Source organism: Mobula hypostoma, chromosome 14 (assembly GCF_963921235.1).
Source record: "Mobula hypostoma chromosome 14, sMobHyp1.1, whole genome shotgun sequence".
Classification (NCBI taxonomy): domain Eukaryota; kingdom Metazoa; phylum Chordata; class Chondrichthyes; order Myliobatiformes; family Myliobatidae; genus Mobula; species Mobula hypostoma.
The window spans coordinates 72,940,378-72,965,626 of record NC_086110.1 but is presented as its reverse complement, the minus strand read 5'-3'; the positions used below and the strand labels follow the sequence as shown (position 1 = coordinate 72,965,626).

Genomic DNA, 25,249 nt, shown 5'->3' with positions numbered 1-25,249 from the left:
TCTTCAGATCGTTTCATCACTTCAGTTCAAGATAGAACAAAGTAAAACAATATCAGGATGCAGAATAAAGTGTTACACTTACAGTGAAAGTGCAGTGCAGGCAGCCAATAGATGCAACATCATAATGATGTGAGGTCAGGAGTCCACCCTACTGTTTAGTAGCATAACAGTGGGACAAAAGCTATCCCTGAGCCTGATGGTTTCAGGATTTTGTATCTCCTGCCCGATGGGAGGGGAGATCAGAGAGAACGTTCAGTGTAGGCACCGTCATTGACTTTGCTGCTGCTTTTCTGAGGCATTGAGAAATGTGGACAGAGCCCATAGAGGGGAGGCTGGTTTCTGTGATTTGCTGAGCTGCATCCACAGCCCTCTGCAGCTTCTTGTGCTCACGGGCTGAGCAGCTGCTGTACCAAGCCATGATGCATGGATGGGATGTTTTCAGTGGTACAGCGAGGGTCAAAGGGGACACACTGAATATCTTTAGCCTCCTGAGGTAGCAGAGCTGCTTGTGTGTTTATTAGTCCGTTCAGTCATACTGCACGAGAACAGGTTCTTTGGCACATCTGACTGTGTTCCCAGTGAGCTAGTCCGATTTGCCTGTGTTTGGCCCATAGCCCTCTGAGCCTCTCCTGTCCATGTACTTATCTACAGTAGATGGCTTTTAAATATTGCCAATGGATCTGTGTCAACCACTATTTATAACAGCTCATTCCAAATTTGTACCACACTTTGTATGGAGAAGCTGACCCTAATGTCCTTTCTAAATCTCTTGTTGCTGATTTCACTGGGAAAATAGACTATGTGACTTTACCCTTTCCTGATAATCTGATTATAACTATCAGGCCACCCCTCAATCTCCTAAATTCCAGGGAATAAAGTCCATCTGGGTAGCCTCCAACCTGATGGCATGAACATCTACTTCTTGAATTGTCCCCCTCCTCTCCTTCACCGTTCTCCACGCCCATTTCCTTCTTTTACCTCATCTCCTTACCAGCCCATCTTCTCCCTCTGGTGCTCCTGCCTCTACAAGGAGAGATCTACATAACCTCTCCCTGTAAGTCAGGTCCCTGAGTCCAGGCTACAGCCTGGTAAATATTTTCTGCAATCTTTCTCATTTAATAACATCTTTCCAATAACAGTAACAAAAGCTGTACACAATAATGTGGAAATTAAGAAGGCACAGACCACTTTGTAGACAACAAAGTTCAAGATAAATTTATTATCAAAATACATGCATGTCTCCATACTCAAGCTTGAGATTCATTTCCCTGTGGGCATACTCAGCAAATCTACAGAACTGTAACATGATCAATGAAAGATCAACTAGAGTGCTGAAGACAACAAACTGTGCAAATGCAAATAAATAGCAATAAATAACAAGAATATGAGATAATGACATTAAGAGTCCTTAAGGTGAGATCGTTGATTGTGGGAACATCTCAATGAATGTTCAAGTGAATGTAGTTATCCCCTTTTGCTTAACAGCCTGATGGTTGTGGGGTAGTAACTGCCCTTGAACCTGGTGGTGTGAGTCCTGAGGCTTTGTACCTTCTAGCTGATGGTAGCAGTGAGAAAAGAGCATATTGTGGTCTGTAACTATAACAGAGTCAATGAAAGACTGCACCAACTGGTGTACAAAAGACAACAAACTGTTCAAATACAAAAAGAGAGAAAGATACCTTAGTTGCTGTTGTAATACAGCAGCCAAGTAAGATACCACCAAACCAGATAAACTGGTTCAGAGATCTAGGTGTTAACATTCACTTCATGATGACTAGATTACAAAAACAATGATGTACTGCTGAGGCTTTATAAGGCATTGGTCAGGTCATGTTTGGAGCATTGGCAGCAGTTTGGGACGCATATCTAAGAAAGGATATGCTGGCATTGCAGAGGGTCCAGAGAAGGTTCATGAGAATGATCCTGGGAATGAATGGGTTAATATATGAGGAACTGTATTCATTGGAGTTAGAAGAATGAAGGGCAATCTCATTGAAACCTACTGAATATTGAATGGCTTTGATATGGTGGATATGGAGAAGATGTTTCCAACAGTACAGGAGTCTAGGACCAGAGGATGGTGAATCATTTCCACTGATGGCTGTAGGGACCAAGTCATTAGGTATATTTAAGGTGCAGGTTGATAGGGAAGGGCAGGACAGAGCATGAACCCTCCCCCCCACCCCATATATCACCTTTCAGCTTGTGCCCCACCCTCTCACCTTATCTTCTTATTCTGGATTCTGCCCTATTGCTTTCCAGTCCTGATAAAGGGAGTCAGCCCAAACCATTGACCCTTTGTTCCCCTCCAGAGATGCTGCCTAACCTGCTGAGTTCCTCCAGTATTTTGTGTGTGCGGTTCTGGGTTTCCAGCATCTGCTCAATCTCATATGTTCGTCAGAATGGTGCATTCTGGGGGATTCCAAATTTAACTGTAGTTCAGTAGCGGACTTGGTAAAAGCACCTCCAACGTCAGCGGGACCTCATTGTGGCAATAGAGGAGGCCACATTCAGGTTGGAGGAGCAACACCTTATATTCTATCTGGGTAGCTTCTAGCCTGATGGCGTGATCACCGATTTCTCGAACTTCCAGTAATTGCCCTCCTCCAATCCTTCACCGTTCTCCACTCCCATTTCCTTCTCTTACCTCTTTTCTTTACCTGCTCATCAACTCCCTCTGGTGCTCCTCCCTCTTCCCTTTCTTCCATGGCCCTCTGTTCTCTCCTGGTTCTCCAGTTCTTTATCTCTTTTACCAGTCAACTTTCTAGCTTTAGACTTCACCCCTTCCCCCTCTCCCGGTTTCACCAATCACCTACTGCCTTGTACTTCTTCATCCCCTTCCCCTACATTCTTCCTCTCACTTCTCATCTTTTTCCTTCAGTCCTGATGAAGAGTCTCAACCCAAAATGTTGAATAGTCATAGTCATAGTCATAGTCATACTTCATTGATCCTGGGGGAAATTGGTTTTCGTTACAGTTGCACCGTAAATAATTAAATAGTATTAAAACCATAAATAATTATATAGTAATATGTAAATTATGCCAGGAAATAAGTCCAGGACCAGCCTATTGGCTCAGGGTGTCTGACCCTCCAAGGGAGGAGTTGTAAGGTTTGATGGCCACAGGCAGAAATGACTTCCTATGACGCTCAGTGTTGCATCTCGGTGGAATGAGTCTCTGGCTGAATGTACTCCTGTGCCCACCCAGTACATTATGTAGTGGATGGGAGACATTGACCAAGATGGCATGCAACTTAGACAGCATCCTCTTTTCAGACACCATCGTGAGAGAGTCCAGTTCCATCCCCACAACATCACTGGCCTTACGGGTGAGTTTGTTGATTCTGTTGGTGTCTGCTACCCTCAGCCTGCTGCCCCTGCACACAACAGCAAACATGATAGCACTGGCCACCACAGACTCGTAGAACATCCTCAGCATCGTCCTGCAGATGTTAAAGGACCTCAGTCTCCTCAGGAAATAGAGACGGCTCTGACCCTTCTTATAGACAGCCTCAGTGTTCTTTGACCAGTCCAGTTTATTGTCAATTCGTATCCCCAGGTATCTGTAATGTTTACTCTTTTCCATTGATGCTACCTGGCTAGCTGAGTTCCTCCAGCATTTTGTGTGTGTGTTGCCTGGATTTCCAGCATCTGTAGACTTTCTCTTGCTTGTGATGTGTTTAAGCACCTGAGTTTGGGAGCTAGTTAGTTCGACCAAAAACATCTTGTGTGTGTTGCCGTGGATTTCCAGCACCTGCAGAATCTCTTGTGTCTGTGACTTGCTGCAGATTCTAGAATGTGTCGGACAAAGGTGTTGGGGAGAATGAGAGAGGCCATTAGAAATCTGTGTACAGACGTGAGGGTAGCAGGTAGGATATGGAGGGACTTGTGTGATCTCTTATCACAGGAAAAGAGATGCAGAAGTGTGGGGGAGTAAGAGAAAGAGCCAGCCAGCATCTGGGTACAGTGGTGTGGGCAGTGCATAGAACAGAACACTGCTGTGTTGAGAATGCTTGCTCACAGTTCAGGGCTCTTTGCCAGAATCTCTCACTTCATTTTCCAACTGACAGTTTCTGCAGGTCTTAAAATTTTAATTTCCATCCGTGTTGGTTTGGTAGTTTGCTTTCTGCGATCATTATTTTCCCTGACAGAGCCAGTTAAATTAAGATTTCATTATTGGAGACTTTAAGTGCCATTGGTACTCATTTAAATTCCTTTAATGAACCAGATTACTTTATTCACCATGGAGGGAATAAGAACTGCAAAATAACATTGCAGTATCTCGCCAACAATGGTCCAACTAGCAGGGCGCTGTAAAGTCCCCAAGTGTATTGCTTGTACATTGTGTTCCCCTGACAGGTAACATCAAAATTTGTCTTGTTGCAGACAGCCCATGGCAACTGTCTCAAACAATATTATTCACAGCTCATTAGTTTCAGCTATTCTTCACAGGGCACCTGAACAGAAGCAATAACAAGCACATTAAACTGTTTGGACAATAAACTCCTGAACACGGCACAAAACTCCATCCATTACAAAGCCTTGACTTAATGCTCATCGTGTCTCTGTGGTACACATCTTATTGAGAGTGAGGGCTGTGCATTGGTGCTTGCAGAACTAGAATCTGGTTTAATATCACCAGCATATGTCGTGAAATTTATTGTTATACGGCAAAAATAAAATGCAATACAGAGAAAAAAATAAACTATAAATTAAAATAAGAAATATACATACAAGTTAGATTAAGTAGTGCAAAAAGAGAGCAAAGAAACAGTGAGGTCGTGTTCATTGGTGGTGATGAGAAAACAGCAAGTCCCCAAATAGTGGGGGCACTGTTTTGTTTTTCCTGTCAGAGAGTGTGATGGTTTCTGACGCCGCTATGACCTGCTTGCTGGTGCAGTAAAGTATACAGGCTTCTTATAGCCAAGTGATGCCTCAAGAAGGCAGAGCACCCACTATTAAGGATCTCATTGCTGCCATTGGGGTGGAAGTGCAGAAGCCCAGATGCACGCTCCTGGCTTTTTAGGGGCAGTTTCTTCCCCTTTGCCCTCAGATTTCTGAGTGGACAATGAATCCATGAACACCACTTCACTACTTTTTGTTCTCTTTTTGCATTACATATTTCATTTAATTTATATATATAAATGGATTCATTGTCCATTCAGAAATCGGAGGGCAAAGGGGAAGAAGCTGTTCCTAATCTCTGAGTGTCCGTCAGAGTGACAGGGTCCAATCCCAACTCCGCCACTGTCTGCGTGGAGTTTGCATGTTCTCCTTTTAACCTGTGAGTTTTCTCCGGGTGCACCGGTTTCCTCCCGAGTCCCAATGACGTGCTAAGTGGGAGGTTTATTAGCAGCGGTAAATTACCCCTCGTGTGTAGGGAGGAGGAAGGAGAATCAGAGAGGAATTGATAGGGACATCATCGAGGACCCTGACCATCTGGGGCATGCCCTCTAGTTATTACTACCATTTGAGAGGAGGTACGGGAGCTTGAAGACCCACATGCAATACTTTAGGAACAGCTTCTTCCCCTCCACGATCAGATTTCTGAAAGGACAATGAACCCATGAACACTACCTTGCTATTCCTCTTATGGTTTCTTTATTGTTTATCTATATCTATCTATCTATTTAGTTAGTTATTTGGTTATTGAAAAATGTATTTATATATCACTTTATTTATTAATTACTTAATATTTTCTATCTATTATTTATTTATTGTCTGTTACTTATTAATATATCCATATTTATTTATCGAAACTTATAATTTTCTTATGAGTGGCACTGTACTGCTGCCACAAAACATCAAATTTTACAGTGAAAATAAACCTGAGTCTGACTCTAGCCTCCCACTGCTCTCTGTGTTGAAGACATGCCCTACACACCTCCTTTAAGGGGAGCAGGAGCTGTGGGCTAGCAGCTGTATTAGCTGAGCGTTGCTCACTGTGCAGCACATCACTGAAACTATCCTGTTTGATTACAGGTTGAGCACGTCCATGGTCACACACCTCTTTCAGGGCTCAACTGTTGGAACTGACTTAGAATGGGTTTATTATTCTGGCATGTACTGAGATACAGTCCAAAATGTAGTTTTGCAATACAGGACTTTTCAAAAATAAGTCATTTAAGGTAGTGTAAGGGAAAAGCAGTAACAGAAAGCAGAAAAAAGTGTTACAGAGAAAGTGCAATAAAGATGCATTATTTGAAATGGAGGTGAGGGCAATGTGGGAAGGAATAGTTAGATTGACCTTAGAATAGTCGAAGAGGTCGGCATGATATCATGGGCAAAGGGCCTGTACAGTGTTGTACGCTCCAATGTCCTAAATTCGGAAATTAGATAATAAGGTGCAAAGGCCATGTGAGGTGAAGATTTCTTCCTTAATGTCCAGAGTCAAGAGTCTTACAATTGTGGGATAGAAGTTGTCCTTGAGCTTGGTGATACATCCTTTCAGACTTTTATATCTTCAACACAATGGGAGGGGAGAGGAGAGAATGTCTGGTGAGGGTGGGGTCTTTGATCATACTGGCTGCTTTTCAGAGGCAATAAGTATAGACAGACTCTATGGAGTCTTGGACAATCAACAGTCTTGACAGGTGTCTGACAACTGTCATTTGGTTTCCCTTGGTAACCAGCCGTTGGCCCTGTCTCTTTGCCTCCACAGTGATCGTGGTCTTGTTTGTGACACTGAGGCACCAGAAGAAGGAGCCCCTGATCGTCTTCGAGGAGGAGGATGTGAGAGAGAACATCATCAGCTACGATGATGAGGGGGGAGGTGAGGAAGACACGGAAGCCTTCGACATCGCAACTCTGCAGAACCCCGATGGCCTCAACGGCTTCCTGCCACGCAAAGACATCAAGCCTGAGCTGCAGTACGTCCCCCGGCAGGGCTTCTGCGCCGCCCCCAACAGCGTGGACGTTGACGACTTCATCAAGGTCAGGCTACAGGAAGCCGATGGCGACCCCACTGCCCCGCCCTACGACTCCATCCAGATCTATGGTTATGAGGGGAGGGGATCAGTGGCGGGCTCCCTCAGCTCTCTGGAATCGGCCAGCACGGAATCCGACCTGAACTACGATTACCTCAACAGCTGGGGACCCCGGTTTAAACGGCTGGCAGACCTGTACGGATCTAAAGACGTCTCGGATGATTCTTAACGATTAGTGTTATTAGACTGGCCTTAAAGTTCAACATTAAAGATGAAGCAACTTTGGAGAGCCGGAACGCTGAGCTAGAACTTTGCTGGAATCGGGCAGATATACATTCTTTTTATTTTCTTTCCTTTCTTATTTTTAATATATATATATTATATATATATATGCTCAATTGTATTGAGCAGAGGAACTGACACTTCCATCCTTTAAATGTTGGACGTTTTATGTTTCAAAGATGGATACTGTGAAAATGGCCTCGCCCAACCCCAAAATCATTTCCATGGTTCACTTGTCCTCCTCTCCGCCACTCAGCCTCACTCAAAGTTCCCACTGTTGGCAGGCACAGAACCGAAATGATTGAGTCAGCTTCCCTGAGATCATTTCAACCACTTCTGGGCAAAAAGTGACCGAAGCTTTAAAGAGTTCCAGTAACATCCTGAGGTCAGTTATTGTGGGGGAAGAGGATAAACGCCACTTCTACTGAGCTTTCAGACTCAACCAGGAGCAGAAGGTGCCATTAGCAGCAAAGATAACACAGCCAGAATTTTGAGCCTTAAGTCAGTCACAGAATTGAACTTTTTACATTCATGGCAGTATTCCTCATGGTACGTCTTACAGTGACATTAAAATCTTTGACGGGCCCCAAGGTAATCCGTCTTTGCAAAAATGAAAGAAAAAGACCTTATTCCTGTTTAAATCTTGTAAACTTTTTTTTTTGGCTTTAAGTATTGTGTTTAATATGTGTCGGGCACAGAATCTGTTCCCATCACAGTGACAAATGCCTGATGTCTATGTCATTTCTATGTGTCGATTTGTACAATCTTAAAAGTTCTTATTTTAGTAAAAAAAAACCATGAATCTCAATAATACGAATCGCAACAAAATGTTAAGGCATCATTATTCTATTTTATGGACATTGTATTTCTGCTTTCCTATCGTGCTTCAGCCACAGAAGCCGGACTTTACAATAAAATGATTTTTCTACAAGTCATTGTCAAACGTGCCTGTTGTCAGGGTGGTTGGGAGAGTTCAAAGTTCAAAGTTCAATTTATTATCAAAGTACATGAATGTCACCATATACCACCTTGAGATTCATTTTTTGTGGGCATTCACAGTAAATAGAAAGAAACACAATAGAATTACTGATGGCAACACACAACGGTGACAGACAAACAACCAGCATGCAAAGTCAACAAACTGTCCAAATAGAAAAGGAAAATTAAAAATTAATAAGCAATAAATATCGAGAACTCAAATTGTAGAATACTTAAAAAGGAGCCAATACGTCTGGAATCAGTTCAGTATTGGGGTGAGTGAAGTTATCCCCACTGGTTCAAGAGCCTGATGGTTGAAGGGTAATGATTGTTCCTGAATTGGTGGTGTAGGTCCTGAGGCTTCTGTAGCTTCTTGCTGATGCTGCTTTCTTGTGGCAATGCTCTTTGTAGATGTGCTCAGTGGAGGGGAGTACTTTACCTCTGATGATAGACTGGGCTGAGGTTTGACAGTGGAACACTAGGTCAGTATGCCAGGCATTGACCATTGCCTATCTTCATAGGTTACTTGTTGCTCAGTGTATGGAACCCATCCTGAAGAAGTCTGGAAATTCTGGGTTTAAATCTGAACCAAGCAGGAAGTGACGTGTTGAATCTACTCTGACTATCAAAGTCAAAGTCGAGTTTATTGTCACATGCACAGGTGCAATGAAAAACCTACTTACAGCACAATCACAGCTTCATAGCGTCAGAAGAATAACATACATGAGAAACACAATATAGAACAAATTATATACCATTGTTTTTCAAGAAAGGACACAATTGGAACAACAGTGTTAATTTTAGTTCAAAGTGATCAAAGTGGCCGAGGTGTTGCTAGTTGGCTCAAAAACTGAATGGTTGACGGGAAGCACACATCCCTGAAGTATGCCGGTGTTGATTGTCAGTGAGGTGGAGATATTGCTTCCAATCCGCACAGATTGTGGTCTTCCGGTTAGGAAATCAAGGATCCAGTTGCAGGGGTTGCCTTGAAAGTGAACATCTCACTCGAAAATTTCTACAGATGTACAATGGAGAGCATTCTAACTGGCTGCTTCTCCATGATATCAAGGATATCTCCGAGGAGCAATGCTTCAAAAAGGAAGCATCCATCATTAAGCAGCCCCATCACCCAGGTCAAGTCTTGTTCTCACTGTTACCAACAGGAAGGAGGTATGGAAGCATGAAGGTACACTCTCAACAATTCAGAAACAGCTTCTTCCCCTTTGCCATTCGATTTCTGAATGGACATTGAACCCATGAACACTACCTCACTACTCTTTTATTTCTATTTTTGCACTAATAATTTAATTCAACAATTTAAATATTCAATTGTTAAATTAAATAATTAGTGCAAAACAAAATATATATATACACACACACACACACACACACATACACACACAGTGATTGATAAGTTAGTGGCCTAAGGTAGAAGGAGCCAATTTTAGAAAACCTAGCACATTTATTTTTCTTACATTTACACACTTAGTGCAGCAGTCGTGGAGCATACGGATCCCTTCTTTGTAGAAGCCGGTGTCTTGGACCTCCAGAAGTGGTCCACAGCAGAGGTGATTGATAAGTTTGTGGCCTAAGATAGAAGGAGATGAGTTATCAACTTCAAACTTTCTGCATTTTCACTCAAAGTGTTGAACTGTACGTGCATGTAACAAGAGCAGTATAACTCATCTCCTTCTACCTTAGGCCACGAACTTATCAATCAGCCCTGCTGTGGGCCACTTCTACAAAGAAAGGATCCGTATGCTCCACGACCACTGGACTAAGTGTGTACATGTAGGAGGGGACTATGTTGAAAAATAAACGTGCTAGGTTTTCTAAAATTGACTGCTTCTACCTTAGGCCACAAACTTATCAATCTCCCCTGGTATATATACATATGTTTTTTTCTCTATTATTATGCATTACATTGTACTGCTGTCGCAAAGTCAACAAATTTCAAGATATATGCCAGTGATATTAAACCTGATTCTGAAGCAGCTGTTCCTGAACCTGGTGATGTGGAACTTCAGGCTTCTGTATCTCCTTTCTGAAGGTGGATATGAAAAGATGGGCATCTTTGATGATGGGTGTTGCCTTCTTGAGGTGTGCCTACTGTAGGTGCTACCAATGGGGAAGAGGAATGTGCCTGTGATGTACAGGTTCACTACTCTCTGCAGCTTCTTACATTTCCATTCATTCAAATTGCAGTATCAAACCATGATGCAACCAGTCAGGATCAAAATCAGAATCACTTTATTGCTGATTTGAAAAACATACCAGAATTCATTATGGTTTGATGCCAAGTATAAAATACCATACAGACAACACAATAGCAACCAACAATTTACAAGACAATAGTACAAATAGCCATGAGCAATCAACAATTGGCAGAACAGTCTCATGCACAAATGTCAATAATCAAACTTAATAAATATGAAAATATGACCAAACTAAATAGCTATCAATAGAACAAGGAGAGCAGGAGAGACCAGTTAACGGATGTTGTGCAGGGACGGTTAGGGTATTACCCATGAGTGAGCTTTGATGAGAATCTGGATAGCTGCAGGAAAGAAGCTTCAGAGATGAAGTTTGGACCTGGTGGTGGTGGACTTGATGGCAATTTGATGAATTGACTGCTGGGGTGGGTACTTTCAGAAGTACATCTGCAGAAGTTCCCTTGAGTGTTTGATGACCAGCTAAAGCTCCCTGACCTCCTAAGAAAGTAAAATCACTGGAATGCTTTCCTTGTGATGGCACCTGTGTGCTGGGCCCAGGACAGATCATCTGATGTGCTTATGCAAGAGAACTTAAAGCATCTGAGTCTCTTCACCAACAATCCCCCAACATAGACTGATGTGCGTGTGCCTTCTTGTCTTCCTCCTGAAGGCAACAATCAGCACATAAGTTTTACTGTCTTTGAGAGGTTGGCACCGTGCAACCAGCTATCTTCTCTCAGTCAAGTATAGGTCGATTGATAGAGTGACATGCAATCTTGCAATCAATTTTATTTTTCAGCTGAATCCTAAAAGCTCTTGCCTTCAAAAATCTGGCTCGAATATTGGAATTAAAATTGGAATTGGAATTGGAATTACAGTTGGAGTTGGATCTGGTTTATTATAGTCACGTGTACTGAGGTCCAGTCTTCTCTTGCATACTGTTTGTACAGATCAATTTATTACACAGTGCATTGAGGTAGAATAAGGTAAAATAAGAAGAGTACAGAATAAAGTGGAATAGCTACAGAGAAAATGCAGTGCAGGTAGATAGTAAGGCAGTAAGGTGCAAGATCACAGAGGTAATTGTGAAGTCAAGAGTCCATTTTACCATACTAGGGAACCATTCAATAGCCTTGTCACAGTGTATAGAAGCTGTCCTTGCTCCTGGTGGTATGTACGTTTGGGTTTTTGTATTCAAACATTCCGTCTCTCTAGTTCTCTTGGGGAGAGAATTCCAAAGATACATCCATCTAACAAACAAAGACTGTCTCAAATGAGTGATCCCTGATACTGAAGTAATGTTCCTTGTCTAGATATTCTACATAACACTGCTTGGGCTCCTGGCCACATTATTTCCCTATAATTCAAACCTCCTAATCTGGGCAACATCCTCATAAATTTTCCCTGAACTGTTACCAATTTAATCACGTCTTCTACAATAGGACAACAAGAACTTTAAATGGATTTTTTTTAGGCATCCATTAGTCTTGCGAGACCATGGATCTGCACCTGGAAAGTCTTCACTCTCCAGGGCGTAGGCCTGGACAAGTTTGTATGGAAGACCGGCAGTTGCCCATGTTGCAAGTCTCCCCTCTCCACGACACCAACGTTGTCCAAGGGAAGGGCAAGGGCCAATACAGCTTGGCACCAGTGTCATCGCAGAGCACTGTGTGGTTAAGTGCCTTGCACAAGGACACAACATGCTGCCTTGGCTGGGGCTCAAACTCACAACCTTCAGGTCGCTAGTCGAATGCCTTAACTACTTGGTCACATGCCCACAAATGGATTTGAAGGTGGCTAAAATGAGAAGGAATTGTGTCGCAGTTAGTGTAACGTTATTACATTGCCTGTGGTCCAGGTTCAAATCCTGCCACTATCTCTAAGGAGTTCCGTACATTCTCCACGAAGCCATGTGAATTCTGGGTGCTCTGGTTTCCTCTTACAAACCTAAGATGTATCGGTTCCTAGGTTAATTAGTCACATGGGTGTAACTTTCGGGTCAGGATGAAGCCAATGTGCAACACTCCTTTAGTCGACATCTTCCAGATAGCAAATGAAAATAGCTTTTTTATGTCTGTTTTTCACCGTAAATGTGTTTCTGCATCTGTTGGAGCCTGTGATTTATAGTTCGGAGACTGTTCAAGTGATCCCGCGTTTTACTGGCTCCGAGAAGGTTCCGGCAAGCGAGCACCTACTTGGATGGCATCGATGCAGAGAAACTTTGAGATGGGGCATGAGATGATGTTCAACTCTATTTCACTGTTAAAGTGTCCATGAATTGCTGATAAAGCGTGGAGGAAGTCTGAGACATCGAGGCGAATGTAGAAGGCGAGCGTTTCAGCGCCGACTGCCTGTCTTTTGATCACTGCTGGAGGAGGAGTCTCTGAGCGGCCTATCATTGTGTGGCTCGCTGTGGGCAGGTAGGCCTCTCTGCATCACCTGGTGTCCCTCTCTTTTGATGTATGTCAGTGATATTGTAGGATGGTATCATGGTTCACCGATTATGGATTGGACTATTGCACTGAAGGACTGTGCACTTTTTCAGACTTGTGGCTTTTATATTCTGTGTTTTTTATTGCCCGTTCCTTTTCAATCTTGTTGTGTGAGGGGAGGGTGTTTGGGGTAGATGTTTGGGTAGTTTCTTGCACGGGACAGGGGTGGTATTTTGGGGGTGGGTCGATGCTCCTGTTCTTTCTTGTGCGGTGAGTTTGATGTTTCTTTCTGAATGACTTTCATGATCTTTCTTTGTTTTATGGGTATCTAGAGAAATACAAATTTCAGAGTTGTAAATGGATACATGTTTCAATAATAAATGAACCTTTGAATTGGGTGGCATAGTTCATTGGGCTGGAAGGGCCTGTTAGAGTGCTATATCTCTGAATAAATGCCGGTTGCAATCTGGAGGGCCAAGTTTAAGTTTAAGTTTATCATTATTCAATAGTATACATGCATACAGCCAAACAAAACAACATTCCTCCAGACTAAAATGCACAACATTACATTAACTCACATACAACACAAAACGTAATTTTACCTCAAATGAATTTACAAATTATATATTTCAGAAGGTTGACATTTCATCACATTGATGAAACAAGTTAAAAAGTGAACAGCCTAACGCTATAAGGCAGTTCCTGAGGAGACGATGAAAGCAGAGAGATAACATTATAACATTTAAAAATATCTGGATGAGCACTTGAACACCAAGGCAGAGAATGCTATGAATAAGAGCTGATAAGCAAGATTGGCATAGATGGATATATGACCTGGTGTACTGGAGGGCTTGTTATCTCTGCTCAATGTTCCCTCTATTTTTTACAGCTGTGTGGACCAACCATTGCTCTGAGCAGGAAATTTTTACACAGCCTGAAAACTGTGCAACACTTTAAATGTTTATTTTTGCAATATGCATTATACTTTTATTTGAAAGATTACTTCCCAAAAATGTCAAAATAGTGAATTTTTTTGCATCAAACAAACACCGTCAACAACTCACAACAAAAGTAAACAATGTCAGGCAGTCAAAACAACTAACAGGCACAATAGAAAAAAAAATGATTTGACTAGATGGTGGCGGTGTTCAGTGTCTATTAATGAGCTACTGACTTCCATTCTGTGTTTATTGTTACAATTTGTAACAGTGTTGAACTTGAAACGCTGGCAATGTAAATATGTTGAAGCTCAAAAATGTTTCAAAGTAAAGGTTGTGGTATGTTTATTAGAAAATTTACAGATTATATTCATTAATACATTATTAATTACAGGGCATTTCACAATTATATTAACATAGATTTCAAAATTATATTATCATCATTCAAAAGAAAATTCCAGCTGTGCAGCAACAAAGGCTATGTGAGTGGAAGCATTTTAGTTACTGCATGCTGTGCACCTGTGTAGCTTAGAGGGAACAGTGGCGGTACTTTATGACTCCATGATTCTATGATATGGTAGCATAGCAGTTAGCATGAAGCTATTACAACTTGGGTGTTCTGGAGTTCAGAGTTCAATTACAGTGCTGTTCTGTAAGGGGACCCTGTAAGTCCTCCCTGTGGAATGCATAGGTTTTCTTGAACTGATCGAGTTTCCTCCACAGATCAGGTAGGTAAATTGGTGATTGTAAATTGTCCAGTGATTATGTTAGGGTTAATCAGGTTTGTCAGGGGTTGCTGGTGTGGTGTAGCTCGAAGACCAGAAATGATTTATTCCACACAGTATCGCAAAATAAACAAAATAAATAGGATAATTTCTTAGCAGAAAGAAATGACCTTGCCATTGAAGGTTGATGTTTTCCCTCTTATTTTTCTTGCTGGATAATCCGACAGATACAACAGTCTCAGGACTAAAGCGTTATCCTTACCGTAAGTAAGAACTAAATTCAAATGGCTCCACTTGCTTTCTGAAGGGAAGACACAACCATGTCACAAAAGATGAACTTCCTGGAAGCCCTTAGGAGGTGAATTTGTGGAATTCATTACCACTGGCAGCTGTGGAGACCAAGTCATCAGGTATTTTTAAAGCAGAAGTTGATAGGTCAGTGTGCCAAAGGTTACAGAGAAAACAGGAAAATTGGATTAAAAGGGATATCTTTGAAGGTTCTAAACCATCCAGGTCATTGTGTATCAGGCAATAGTAAATCAAGGCAACTGGACTTGCTGTGTTGTCTCGAAGGCACCTTGCCACACATCCGAGGAGCTTCTTCAGTTCTGATCCATGGTGGGTAGTTTTCCCGTTTATAAACTCAGTGAGTTGTTTAAAGGTATAGCAATCACATGAGAGTCGTTAAGAGTCATAAAGGTAATGAGAGGGTCATTTGTCTTTTCTTTGCATGAGGTGCGAACTGTTGTGGAGACACCGGGGTAGAGATATTTGGACTGCACTGTAAGTAGCTGATAGGTGGTGACGTACCCCACCATCTCTGTTCAGGATTGGGTTTTACATTTTGACAAAGATAGCTTCTTTAACCCCTCTTTCAATCCACCTGTCCTCCCTGTCCAAAATGTGTAGATTGTTATAATTAAAGAACTGTTCCTTGTCCTTTAGGTGTACTTGAGTCCTGACGAAGGGTCTTGGCCCGAAACGTCGACTGTACCTCTTCCTAGAGATGCTGCCTGGCCTGCTGCGTTCACCAGCAACTTTGATGTGTGTTCCTTGTCCTATAAGTGTAGCCATACAGCTGAGTATTGACCTGAGGTGTTAGCCCTCCTATGCTGGGCCATCTGTTTGTGATGTGGTTGCTCTATCTGACCAATATACACTACTTGCTGCGCATGGTGGTGGTAGAATTGGTTGAAACAGGGCCGCGACGTGAACGCCCGACAACTTGTGAATGGGGAACTGAGCCACGAACTATGCAACCTCTCTTGCAATGCCCGTCGCTAGAGGAGCCCTGCACTGTTTCAGATCTCACTGAATTCAACAACAAGGAGCAAAAATGTGTCCAGTTCTGGGTGGGCCATGTATAGACTGTCCATGAACACGATAAGAAGAAGACGACCAGTAAGAAGGGCGGGAGGAGAAGATGGCAGCGCGATGCTGCGCCGCAGCTCCCTGGTGAAATGATATCGTATCTGTTAAATAGGAGCCATTGAAAATTCTGATCAGATGAAGACAGATGTGAAAGAACAGAGGAACATCTGGAGAAATTTCTGAAATGCCGGTTCACTGCCACTGTTACCATGCGATCGAGAATCTTCTGGAGGGAAGGCCCCAAAATCCCCGGCTTTGCCTGCTGCTGGTGACTGAGGCTGAGGTCGAAGCGTTCGGCAGAGATGGTGCTCGATACTCGGTGTCGGAGGGCTGATCGGAGGCTTGAAGTTTTTGGATGACTCAGAGTCGGACTGTGGTCGGGCATGGCAAGGAGAGTTTTCTTCCTTCTCCTGCCTGCGTGAGATGTGGGACATTTGAGAGACTTTGAATTTTTTTTACTGTGTCATGGCCTGTTCTTCATCAAGTTATGGTATTGTTGCACTGTTGTAACTATATGTTATAATTATGTGGTTTTGTTAGTTTTTCAGTCTTGGACTGTCCTGTGTTTCTGTGATATCACACCAGAAGGATATTGTATCATTTCTTAATGCATGCATTACTAAATGACAATAAAAGAGGACTGTGTATCCTCATAATCTAATAATCTAATATACAGATCTGTGCATTGGATAGCATTTACAATATTGCTCTGTTTATGATTGGGTGTTCTCATAACCCATTAGAACATAAGTTGGGGGTTAGCAGAAACTACATCATTGCGCCAAGACTATGCCTAGCAACATTAGAGCTAAAGACAAGGAGCACAAGTATTTGTGAGAAGCCTTGAAAGCTAGTGGCTACCCTGACTGGGCTTTCATCAAGACAGCAACAAAAACCAGCAGGGAAATCAGCCCAACAGACAGAGGTGAGGAACAAAGGACATGGAAAAACATGTGTAGCTGGAGTTTTAGAGAAACTGAGAAGGATTTTCAACAAACACCAACTCCCTGAGTTTTTCAAACCTACAAACACACTCAGACAGAAACTCATCCACCCAAAGGATCTTACACCCAAACATACACAGAACAATATTGTAAATAGTTTCCAATGCAATGTCAACTGCACATATCGGCTGTATATCTACAGCTAAAAGACAAGAGTCTTACCATTAATACTATAGTCTGCCATCATATTTGACCTACCAAAATGAACCACCTCACACTTATCTGGCTTGAACTCCATCTGCCTCTTCTCAGCCCAGTTTTGCATCCTATCAATGTCCCGCTGTAACCTCTGACATCCCTCCACACTATCCACAATACCTTCAACCTTTGTGTCATCAGCAAACTTACTAACCCATCCCTCCACTTCCTCATCCAGGTCATGGTCCCAGAACAGAAACCTGAGGCACTCCACTGGTGACCGTCCTCCATGGAGAATATGACCCGTCCACAACCACTCTTTGCCTTCTATGGGCAAGTCAATTCTGGATCCACAAAGCAATGTCCCCTTGGATCCCATGCCTCCTTACTTTCTCAATAAGCATGGGGTACCTTATCAAATGCTTTGCTGAAATCCATATACACTACATCTACTGCTCTTCCTTCATCAATGTGTTTAGTCACATCCTCAAAAAATTCAGTCAGGCTTGTAAGGCACGACCTGCCCTTGACAAAGCCATGCTGACTATTCCTAATCATATTATACCTCTCCAAATGTTCATAAGTCCTGCCTCTCAGGATCTTTTCCATCAACTTACCAACCACTGTGGTAAGACTCACTGGTCTATAATTTCCTGGGCTATCTTTACTCCCTTTCTTGAATAAATGAACAACATCCACAACCCTCCAATCCTCTGGAACCTCTCCCGTCCCCGTTGATGATGCAAAGATCATCGCCAGAGGCTCAGCTATCTCCTCCCTTGTCTCCCACAGTAGCCTGGGGTACATCTCATCTGGTCCCGGCGACTTACCCAACTTATCCAACTTATAAGCCAGAAAACTACGCACCATGGATCAGAACTGAAGAAGCCTCTCGGATGATGGTGAAATATCTTCTTGACAACACAGAAAGTCCGGTTGCCTTGATTAACTACTGCTTGATAAAAAGAGAAAATAAGTCAGCCATGATGGAATGGTGGAGCAGACTGGATGAGCTGAATGGCCTAATTCTGCTCCTACCAGTATGTCTTTTTATCCAATGGCCTAATTCCTCTCCTCTGTCTTATAATTTATGGCCTTATACAAGCTACTCTGCCTCCAGAGGAAATGCCTTCTATGGTGTACTCTCCTTATAATTCATACCCTCAAAATCCAGGCTGCGGCCTGGTAAACCTCTTCTGCAACCTCTCCACAATCTCCACATCCTAGTCTAAGATCAGAGCGTGAAGCCTCAAAACAAAGGGACGTCCATTTAATACAGAAATGAGGAGGAATTTATTTAGCTAGTGGGTGGTGAATCTGTAGAATTCAATGCCATAGGCAACTGTGGAAGCCAAGTCATTGGGTATATTTAAAGCAGAGGTTGATTGGTTCTTGATTATTAATAGTGAGAAAGTTACAGGGAGATTGGGTTGAGAGGAATAATAAATAAGCCATGTTGGAATGGCAGAGAGGAGTCAATAGGCCAAATATCCTCATGACCTAATTCTGCTCCCATGTGATATAGTCTTATGGTCTTTTGCAAGCCACCATGCATCATGAGAGAATAATTTCTATGAATTTCTATGATGCATTGGTAAAAATTAGTAAGAGTTGATGAGGACATACTGTATTTCTTTAGCCTCCTGGGGAAGTAGAGGCATTGGTGGACTTTGCTGCTGGTCATATCAATATAGTTGGACCAGGACAAGCTAATGTTTCTAAGTCTTATGGTCTTACGGTCTCAGCTTCTTTCTACTTGTAAAACAGAAATGAAAGATCCAAGGCTCTTGCAGTTCATCTCCCAACAGTCCCCGCGTTAGATCTTAGTGGGTGTAGAATCTCTTCTAGCTATCAATCTCACAAAGTCAACCCCTCAGACGCCCACTGCTGAAGAACATCAACATCAATGGCTATGGGACTGTGGGTAAGTTTGCTTCTGCTGAACACTGACCATCATCTCAGAAGGAATCAATCAAAGTAAACCCAGAATTCCCTGAGGACCAAATCACTGAGGAAGAACTCAGATGAAGCTCATCCAAACTGAGTTACCAGCAATCGTGCACTCCAAACTGTTTCTGAGTGAATCCCCGCCTTGACTTAAAGTTGCTCACCTTTAAAGTTTTATTGTAAAAAAAACAAGGCTTGCAGAAGAATATACTGAGTAGCCAGTTTATCAGATACACCAGTACACCTGCTCATTAATATCTAAGCAGCCAATCATGTGGCAGCAACTCAATTCATAGAAGCTGCAGAAATAATCAAGAGGATCAGTTGTTAGTTCAGACCAAACATCAGAATGGGGAACAAATGTGATCTAAGTGACCTTGAATGTGGAATGATTGATGGTGCCAAACAGGATGGTTAGAGTATTTCAGAAACTGCTCATCTATTGGGATTTTCACACACAGACAGTTTCTAGAATTTACAGAGAATAGTGCAAGAAACAAAGAACATCCAGTAATTGGCAGTCCTGTGGGTGAAAACGTCTTGTTAATGAGAGAGGTCAGAGGAGAATGATCAGACTGGTTCAAGCTGACAGGAAGGTGACCATAACTAAAGTAATCACATGTTACAACAGCGGTGTGCGGAAGAGCATCTCTGAATAGACAAACACATCAAACCTTGAAGCAGATGAGCTAAAGCAACAGAAAATTATGAACATACAGAAATACAGTCAGTGGCCACTTTAGTAAGCATACCCTGTACCGAATAATGAGGTAACTGAGTGTCTGTCAGCATTAGGAATCCACAGCAAAGTAACCTGATGATCGATTCTCCATCCACAATTCTATTATTATTTCTTTCTTCCTATATTTGCTGTCTTTTGTCTTTTTGCGCACTGGTTGAATGCCCGAGTGGGTGCGTTTTTTCATTGATTATTATTCCATTACGGATTTATTTAGTTATAAGGATTGTATATCGTAACATATTTGTATTTTGATAATAAATTTACTTTGAACTTTAAACTTTTAAACTTAATACTGTTCTTTCAGCACAAGTTGATAGGGTGGTTAATAGAGTGTATGGTGTGTTGGCTTTCATTTGTCAGGAAACAAAGTTCAAGAGCCAAAGGGTAACGTTGCAGCTCAGTAAAATCTTGGTTAGACCACATTACAATATTGTGTTTGGTTCTGTTCACCTCATTATAGGAAGTATGTGGAAGCTTTAGAGAGGGTGCAGAAGAGATTTATAGGATGCTGTATGGACTAGAAAGCGTGCCTTATGAAAAAAGTTTGAGCATAGAACATAGAATAGTACAGCATATTACAGGCCCTTCGGCCCACAATGTTGTGCTGACCCTCAAACCCTGCCTCCCATATAACCCTCCACTTTAAATTCCTCAAACTAAGGCGTTGGTCTTTGGATCGAAGGAGGATGAGAGGTGACTTGATAGAGGTGATGGAGTGAACAACGGTGGGAAAGGCTATATAGGAGGGCATTATTTTAAGATGATTGGAGGAATGTATAGGGGGCATCTCAGAGGTAGGTATTTTTACAGAGTGAGTGGTCAGTGCATGGAAGTGCTGCGGGGTGGTGGTAGGGGCAGATACATTCGAGATATTTAAAGAGTCTTATATAGTCACACAGATGAAAGAAAATTGAGGGCTATATAGGAGAGAACGGCTAGATTGATCTTGGAGTAAGTTAAAAGGTCGACACAACTTTGCAGGCGGAAGGGCCTGTGCAGTGTTGTAGTGCTGTAGTTCTATGTGTTATCTTCTGTGTTCTATGATTTAGTTCGCAATAGACTAGAGACTGTTATTATTTCATTTTAGTTCATCATACAATGCGGAGCAGGCTATTCCAGCCTAAGCTGCACCAGCCAGCAACCCACCTATTTAACCCTAGTCCAATCACTGGACAATTTACAAAGACCAATTAACCCAATAACTGACACGTTTTTGGGCTTTGGGAGGATACAGGAGCACCCAAAGGAAACCCACACGCTCACAGAGAGAATGTACAAACTCCCTTTAGTGGGTGCTGGAATTAAACTTTGAACTCTGGAAGACCCGGAGCTGAAATAGCGTCATGCTAACCATTACACTACCATGGAGACAGCAAGGAACTAACCATTCCCGTGCAATCTAAACAAGATTCTTGTGACATCTAGCTCTGCAAAAGACTATCATGGTTTATTTTAGAACAAGTTCTTAAATAGCTATATCACTACAACGTAAAACTAACGAGCATAAGTACCTGTTTCTACAGTGAGAGGTGGTTCATCATAGACTGATTGTGGTTTGCAAATCCAACAATCTCACGATGGAAGTCATTGCTAAAGTGTATAGGCCTGAAAATAGGGAAGAGCCCAGTTTCTTTTTTTTGGGTACATTCCATGCAAGACTTCTATCATCTTGGCAACTCTATTTATATCACTGCCTGAGGTTTTTAAGAGGTATGGGATAGGTTCAAGATGGTTGATTATCATTTCCAGTACACAAGTGTAAAAGAGACAACATAATTGTACTCCAGATCTGACACAGCACAATAAAACACAATAAGTTAAAATACAATATATATTATATACAGTGCCTATAAGAAGTATTCAGCCCACCCCTTGGAAGTTTTCATGTTTTATTGTTTCACAACATTGAATCACAATGGATTTAATTTGGCTTTTTTCACACTGATCAACAGAAAAAAAATCTTTTGTGTCACTACAAAGTGATCTAAATTAATTTCAAATATAAAACAGAAAATAATTGATTGCATAAGTATTCACCCCCTTCAAGTCAGTGTATAGTGGATGCACCTTTGGCAGCAATTACAGCCTTGAGTCTCTGTGGATACGTCGTCATCAGTTTGCACATCTGGACACTGCAATTTTTCCCCATTCTTCTTTACAAAACTGCGCAAGCTCTGTCAGATTGTATGTAGATCATGAGTGAACAGCCCTTTTCAAGTCCAGCCTCAAATTCTCAACTGGATTGAGGTGCGGGTTCTGACTTGTCCACTCCAGGACTTTAACATTTTTTTTTAAGCCATTCCTGTGTAGCTTTGGCTTTATGCTTGAGGTCATTGTCTTGCTGGAAAACAAATCTTCTCCCAAGTTGCAGTTCTCTTGCAGGCTGCATTAGGGTTTCCTTCAGGATTTCCCTGTATTTTGCTGCATTCATTTTACCCTCTGCCCTAACAAGCCTTCCAGGGCCATCTGCAGTGAAGCATCTCCACAGCATGATGCAGCCACCACCACGCTTCATGGTAGAGATGGTGTGTTTCTGATGATGTCTGGTGTTTGGCTTACGCCGAACATAATGTTTAGTCTGATGGCCAAAAAGCTCAATTTTGGTTTCATCAGACCATAGAAACTTTTTCCAGCTGTCTTTGAGTCTCCCACATGCCTTCTGGCAAACTCTAGCCAAGATTTCGTGCTAGTTTTTTTCAATAGTGGCTTTCTCTTGTCACTCTCCCAATGAGTTGCAACTGGTGAAGCACCCGGGCAACAGTTGTTGTATGCGCAGTCTCTCCCATCTCAACCACTGAAGCTTGTAACCCTTTCAGAGTTGTTGTAGGTCTCCTGGTAGCCTCCTCATTAGTTCCCTTCTTGCACAATCCCTCAGATTTTGAGGACAGCCTGCTCTAGGCGGATTTACAGCTGTGCCATATCCTTTCCACTCTTTGATGATTGACTTAACTGCAGTCCAATGGACATTCAGTGACTTGGAAATTTTCTTGTATCCATCTGACTTGTGCTTTTCAACAACATTTTCACAAAGTTACTTGAAGTGTCCTTTTGTCTTCATGGTGTAGTTTTTGCCAGGATACTGGCTCACCAGCAGTTGGACCTTTCAGATACAGGTGTATTTTTACAACAATCAATTGAAACACCTTGACTGCACACAATGATCTCCATTTAACTAATTTTGTGACTTCTAAAACCCATAGGCTGCACCAGTGACGACATGGTGTGTCATGTTAAAGGAAGTGAGTACTTATGCAATCAATTATCAATTATATACTTTTTATAGGCACTGTATATAATATTTATTGTATTTTATTATTGCATTCTTTAACTTATTGTGTTTTGTGCTGTATCAGATCTGGAGTAACAATTTCTTATAGGCACTGTACATAGATTGATTGTATGCTCGCAAAGCGATGCTAGACACAGGAGTATCTGTACATGTGATGAAGTAATGGTGGTTGGGGGTGTGGAGTGGGTTAGTGGGTGGAGGTGCTGATCAGCCTTATTGCTTGAGGGAAGTAAATGTTTTTGAGTCTGGTTCTCCTGGCGTGGATGCTACGTAGCCTCCTCCCTTATGGATGTGGGACAAACAATCCATGAGCAGAGTGGGTTGGATCTTTCATAATGTTACTTTCTTAATGGAGATAGGGTAAGGATCAACTAGCTTATGAAAACATAACTTAAATATAGAGTAATTGTGATGTGTTTTGGATACCAAAAGCCATGTGTTATGCCTTGATATTGAGAAGAACGTAGTTATGAATCACAATATGGACAGTGGCCAATGTAAGATGACTGTATTTGCATTCTTAACAAAAGGGAAGGGACTTGCGCACAGATGGAGAACTGCCAGAATTACTTCCAGAGTGGACAACCACAAATGAATCTTTAGCTACTTTCTTGTCAAAGCATGGGGCAATAGTAGTTTCTTACGTGTAAATATATTCAATAGCTTGATTATTCCAGTTTCATAGATGCTACGGCCAAGAAATCACACCAGGACCTCTGCTTCCTCAGAACGCTAAGAAAATTTCAACTCTGCTTCCCATTCCCATTCAAATATGTCCATACATGGCCTCCTCTACTGCCATGATGAGGCTAAACTCAGGTTGGAGGAGCAACACCTCATATACCGTCTAGGTAGTCTCCAGCCCCTTGGTATGAAAACAGAATTTTCCAACTTCTGTTAATTCTCTCCCCCTCCCTTCCTCTATCCCTATTTCACTCTGCCCCTCCCCCAGCTGCCTATCACCTCCCTCATGGTTCTGCCTCCCTCTACTACCCATTGTTTTCCTGCCTATCACTTCCCTGCTTCCACTCCCCCACCCCTTTGTCTTTCCCCTTACTGGTTTTTCAACTGGGCCTACCAGCTTTCTCCTTCCAACCCTCCCCCCACCTTCTTTATAGAGCCTCTGCCCCTTCCCTCTTCAGTCCTGACGAAGGGTTCCGGCCCGAAACATCAACTCATCGTTTCCACGGATGCTGCCCGACCTGCTGAGTTCCTCCAGTGTGTTGTGAGTGTTGCTTTGATCCCAGCATCTGCAGATTATTTTGTGTTAAAAGAAAATTTGGGATGTCCCGAAGAAAGAATACTTATCAATTTTAACAGATGCACTCTTTCCAAGGTGGGGGGAGGAGGGGCAGTGGGGAAAATGCTCCCACTAGTGTGAGCCTTAAATAGCCTCTGACAACCAAGTCCAGCTCGCGGTCTTCACATGTGGCTTTGCTACTAAGCCCCACAAAATAATTTCTACTGATAGGAGAAGGGGCAAAAGCGGGTGACTGGTGCCTTAAAACCAGTCGCTTTGCGCAGATGGGGCTCATCAGCTGTGATTGGCAGCTCGTCTAGGAGAAGGAAAACTCTGATCTCAAACCTCTGCTGCTCACAGTTATGCCACGCATGAGGAAGGCTTCAGGAGCAAACCCTGAGGAATTGGAGTCCTACGCTGAGTTCAATGCTGACTGACAAATCCTGTGATGCTGCTGGTGCCAGCTGTGTCAGTGTCTGCCATTCCTTTGCACTCATCAGCTGTTTGGGGAAGGGGAGCCTCTTGCATGGGCAATAGCATACTCTCCGTTTGGTACTGACCTGGCCTTCGTACTGGATTGTGCATTACATAGACAACTAGAATACCACATCCACTGTCAACTCAAACTAATGGAGGGCCTCCCTCTAGGCCATAGAAAACACCTAATCTGAATGCATCTCTGTTTAGTATGACAACTGCTCTGCACAAAACCCCAATAAACTGCAGAAAGTTGTGCATGCAGTTCAAACCTTCAGACAAACCAGCCACCCCTCCACTGACTCAGTTTACACTTCTTACTGTTTGACGCTGGAGGGACAGAAGCTGTTTCTGATCATCTGTGTTAGTAACAGCGGGAGTTGGTATATTTGGAGTAAAAATGTGGTGGGTAACCTATCTCCTCAAATGGAGAGAGAGAGAGAGAGATATAAAGTAAGGGGGGGAGAGATGTCAGAGATGGGCCAAGTGAACTTGAGGTCACAACGGAAGCATCATTGAAGAAATTGACAAGCTCTGCATGGATTTCC

General features: G+C 42.5%; 1 protein-coding gene across 4 annotated transcripts in view; it reads left to right on the top strand.

Annotated features, from left to right (window-relative positions):
- The window catches only part of LOC134356339 (cadherin-11-like), a 253,898-nt gene extending 245,760 nt beyond the window's left edge, over positions 1-8,138 (top strand). For all 4 annotated transcript variants that reach the window (XM_063067233.1, XM_063067230.1, XM_063067232.1 and 1 more), the window contains exon 12: positions 6,661-8,138. In XM_063067233.1, coding sequence (XP_062923303.1) covers positions 6,661-7,154 — 494 coding nt within the window. In that variant the 3' untranslated portion in view covers positions 7,155-8,138. The remainder of the gene's footprint in view (positions 1-6,660) is intronic.
- The last annotated feature ends 17,111 nt before the right edge of the window (positions 8,139-25,249 follow it).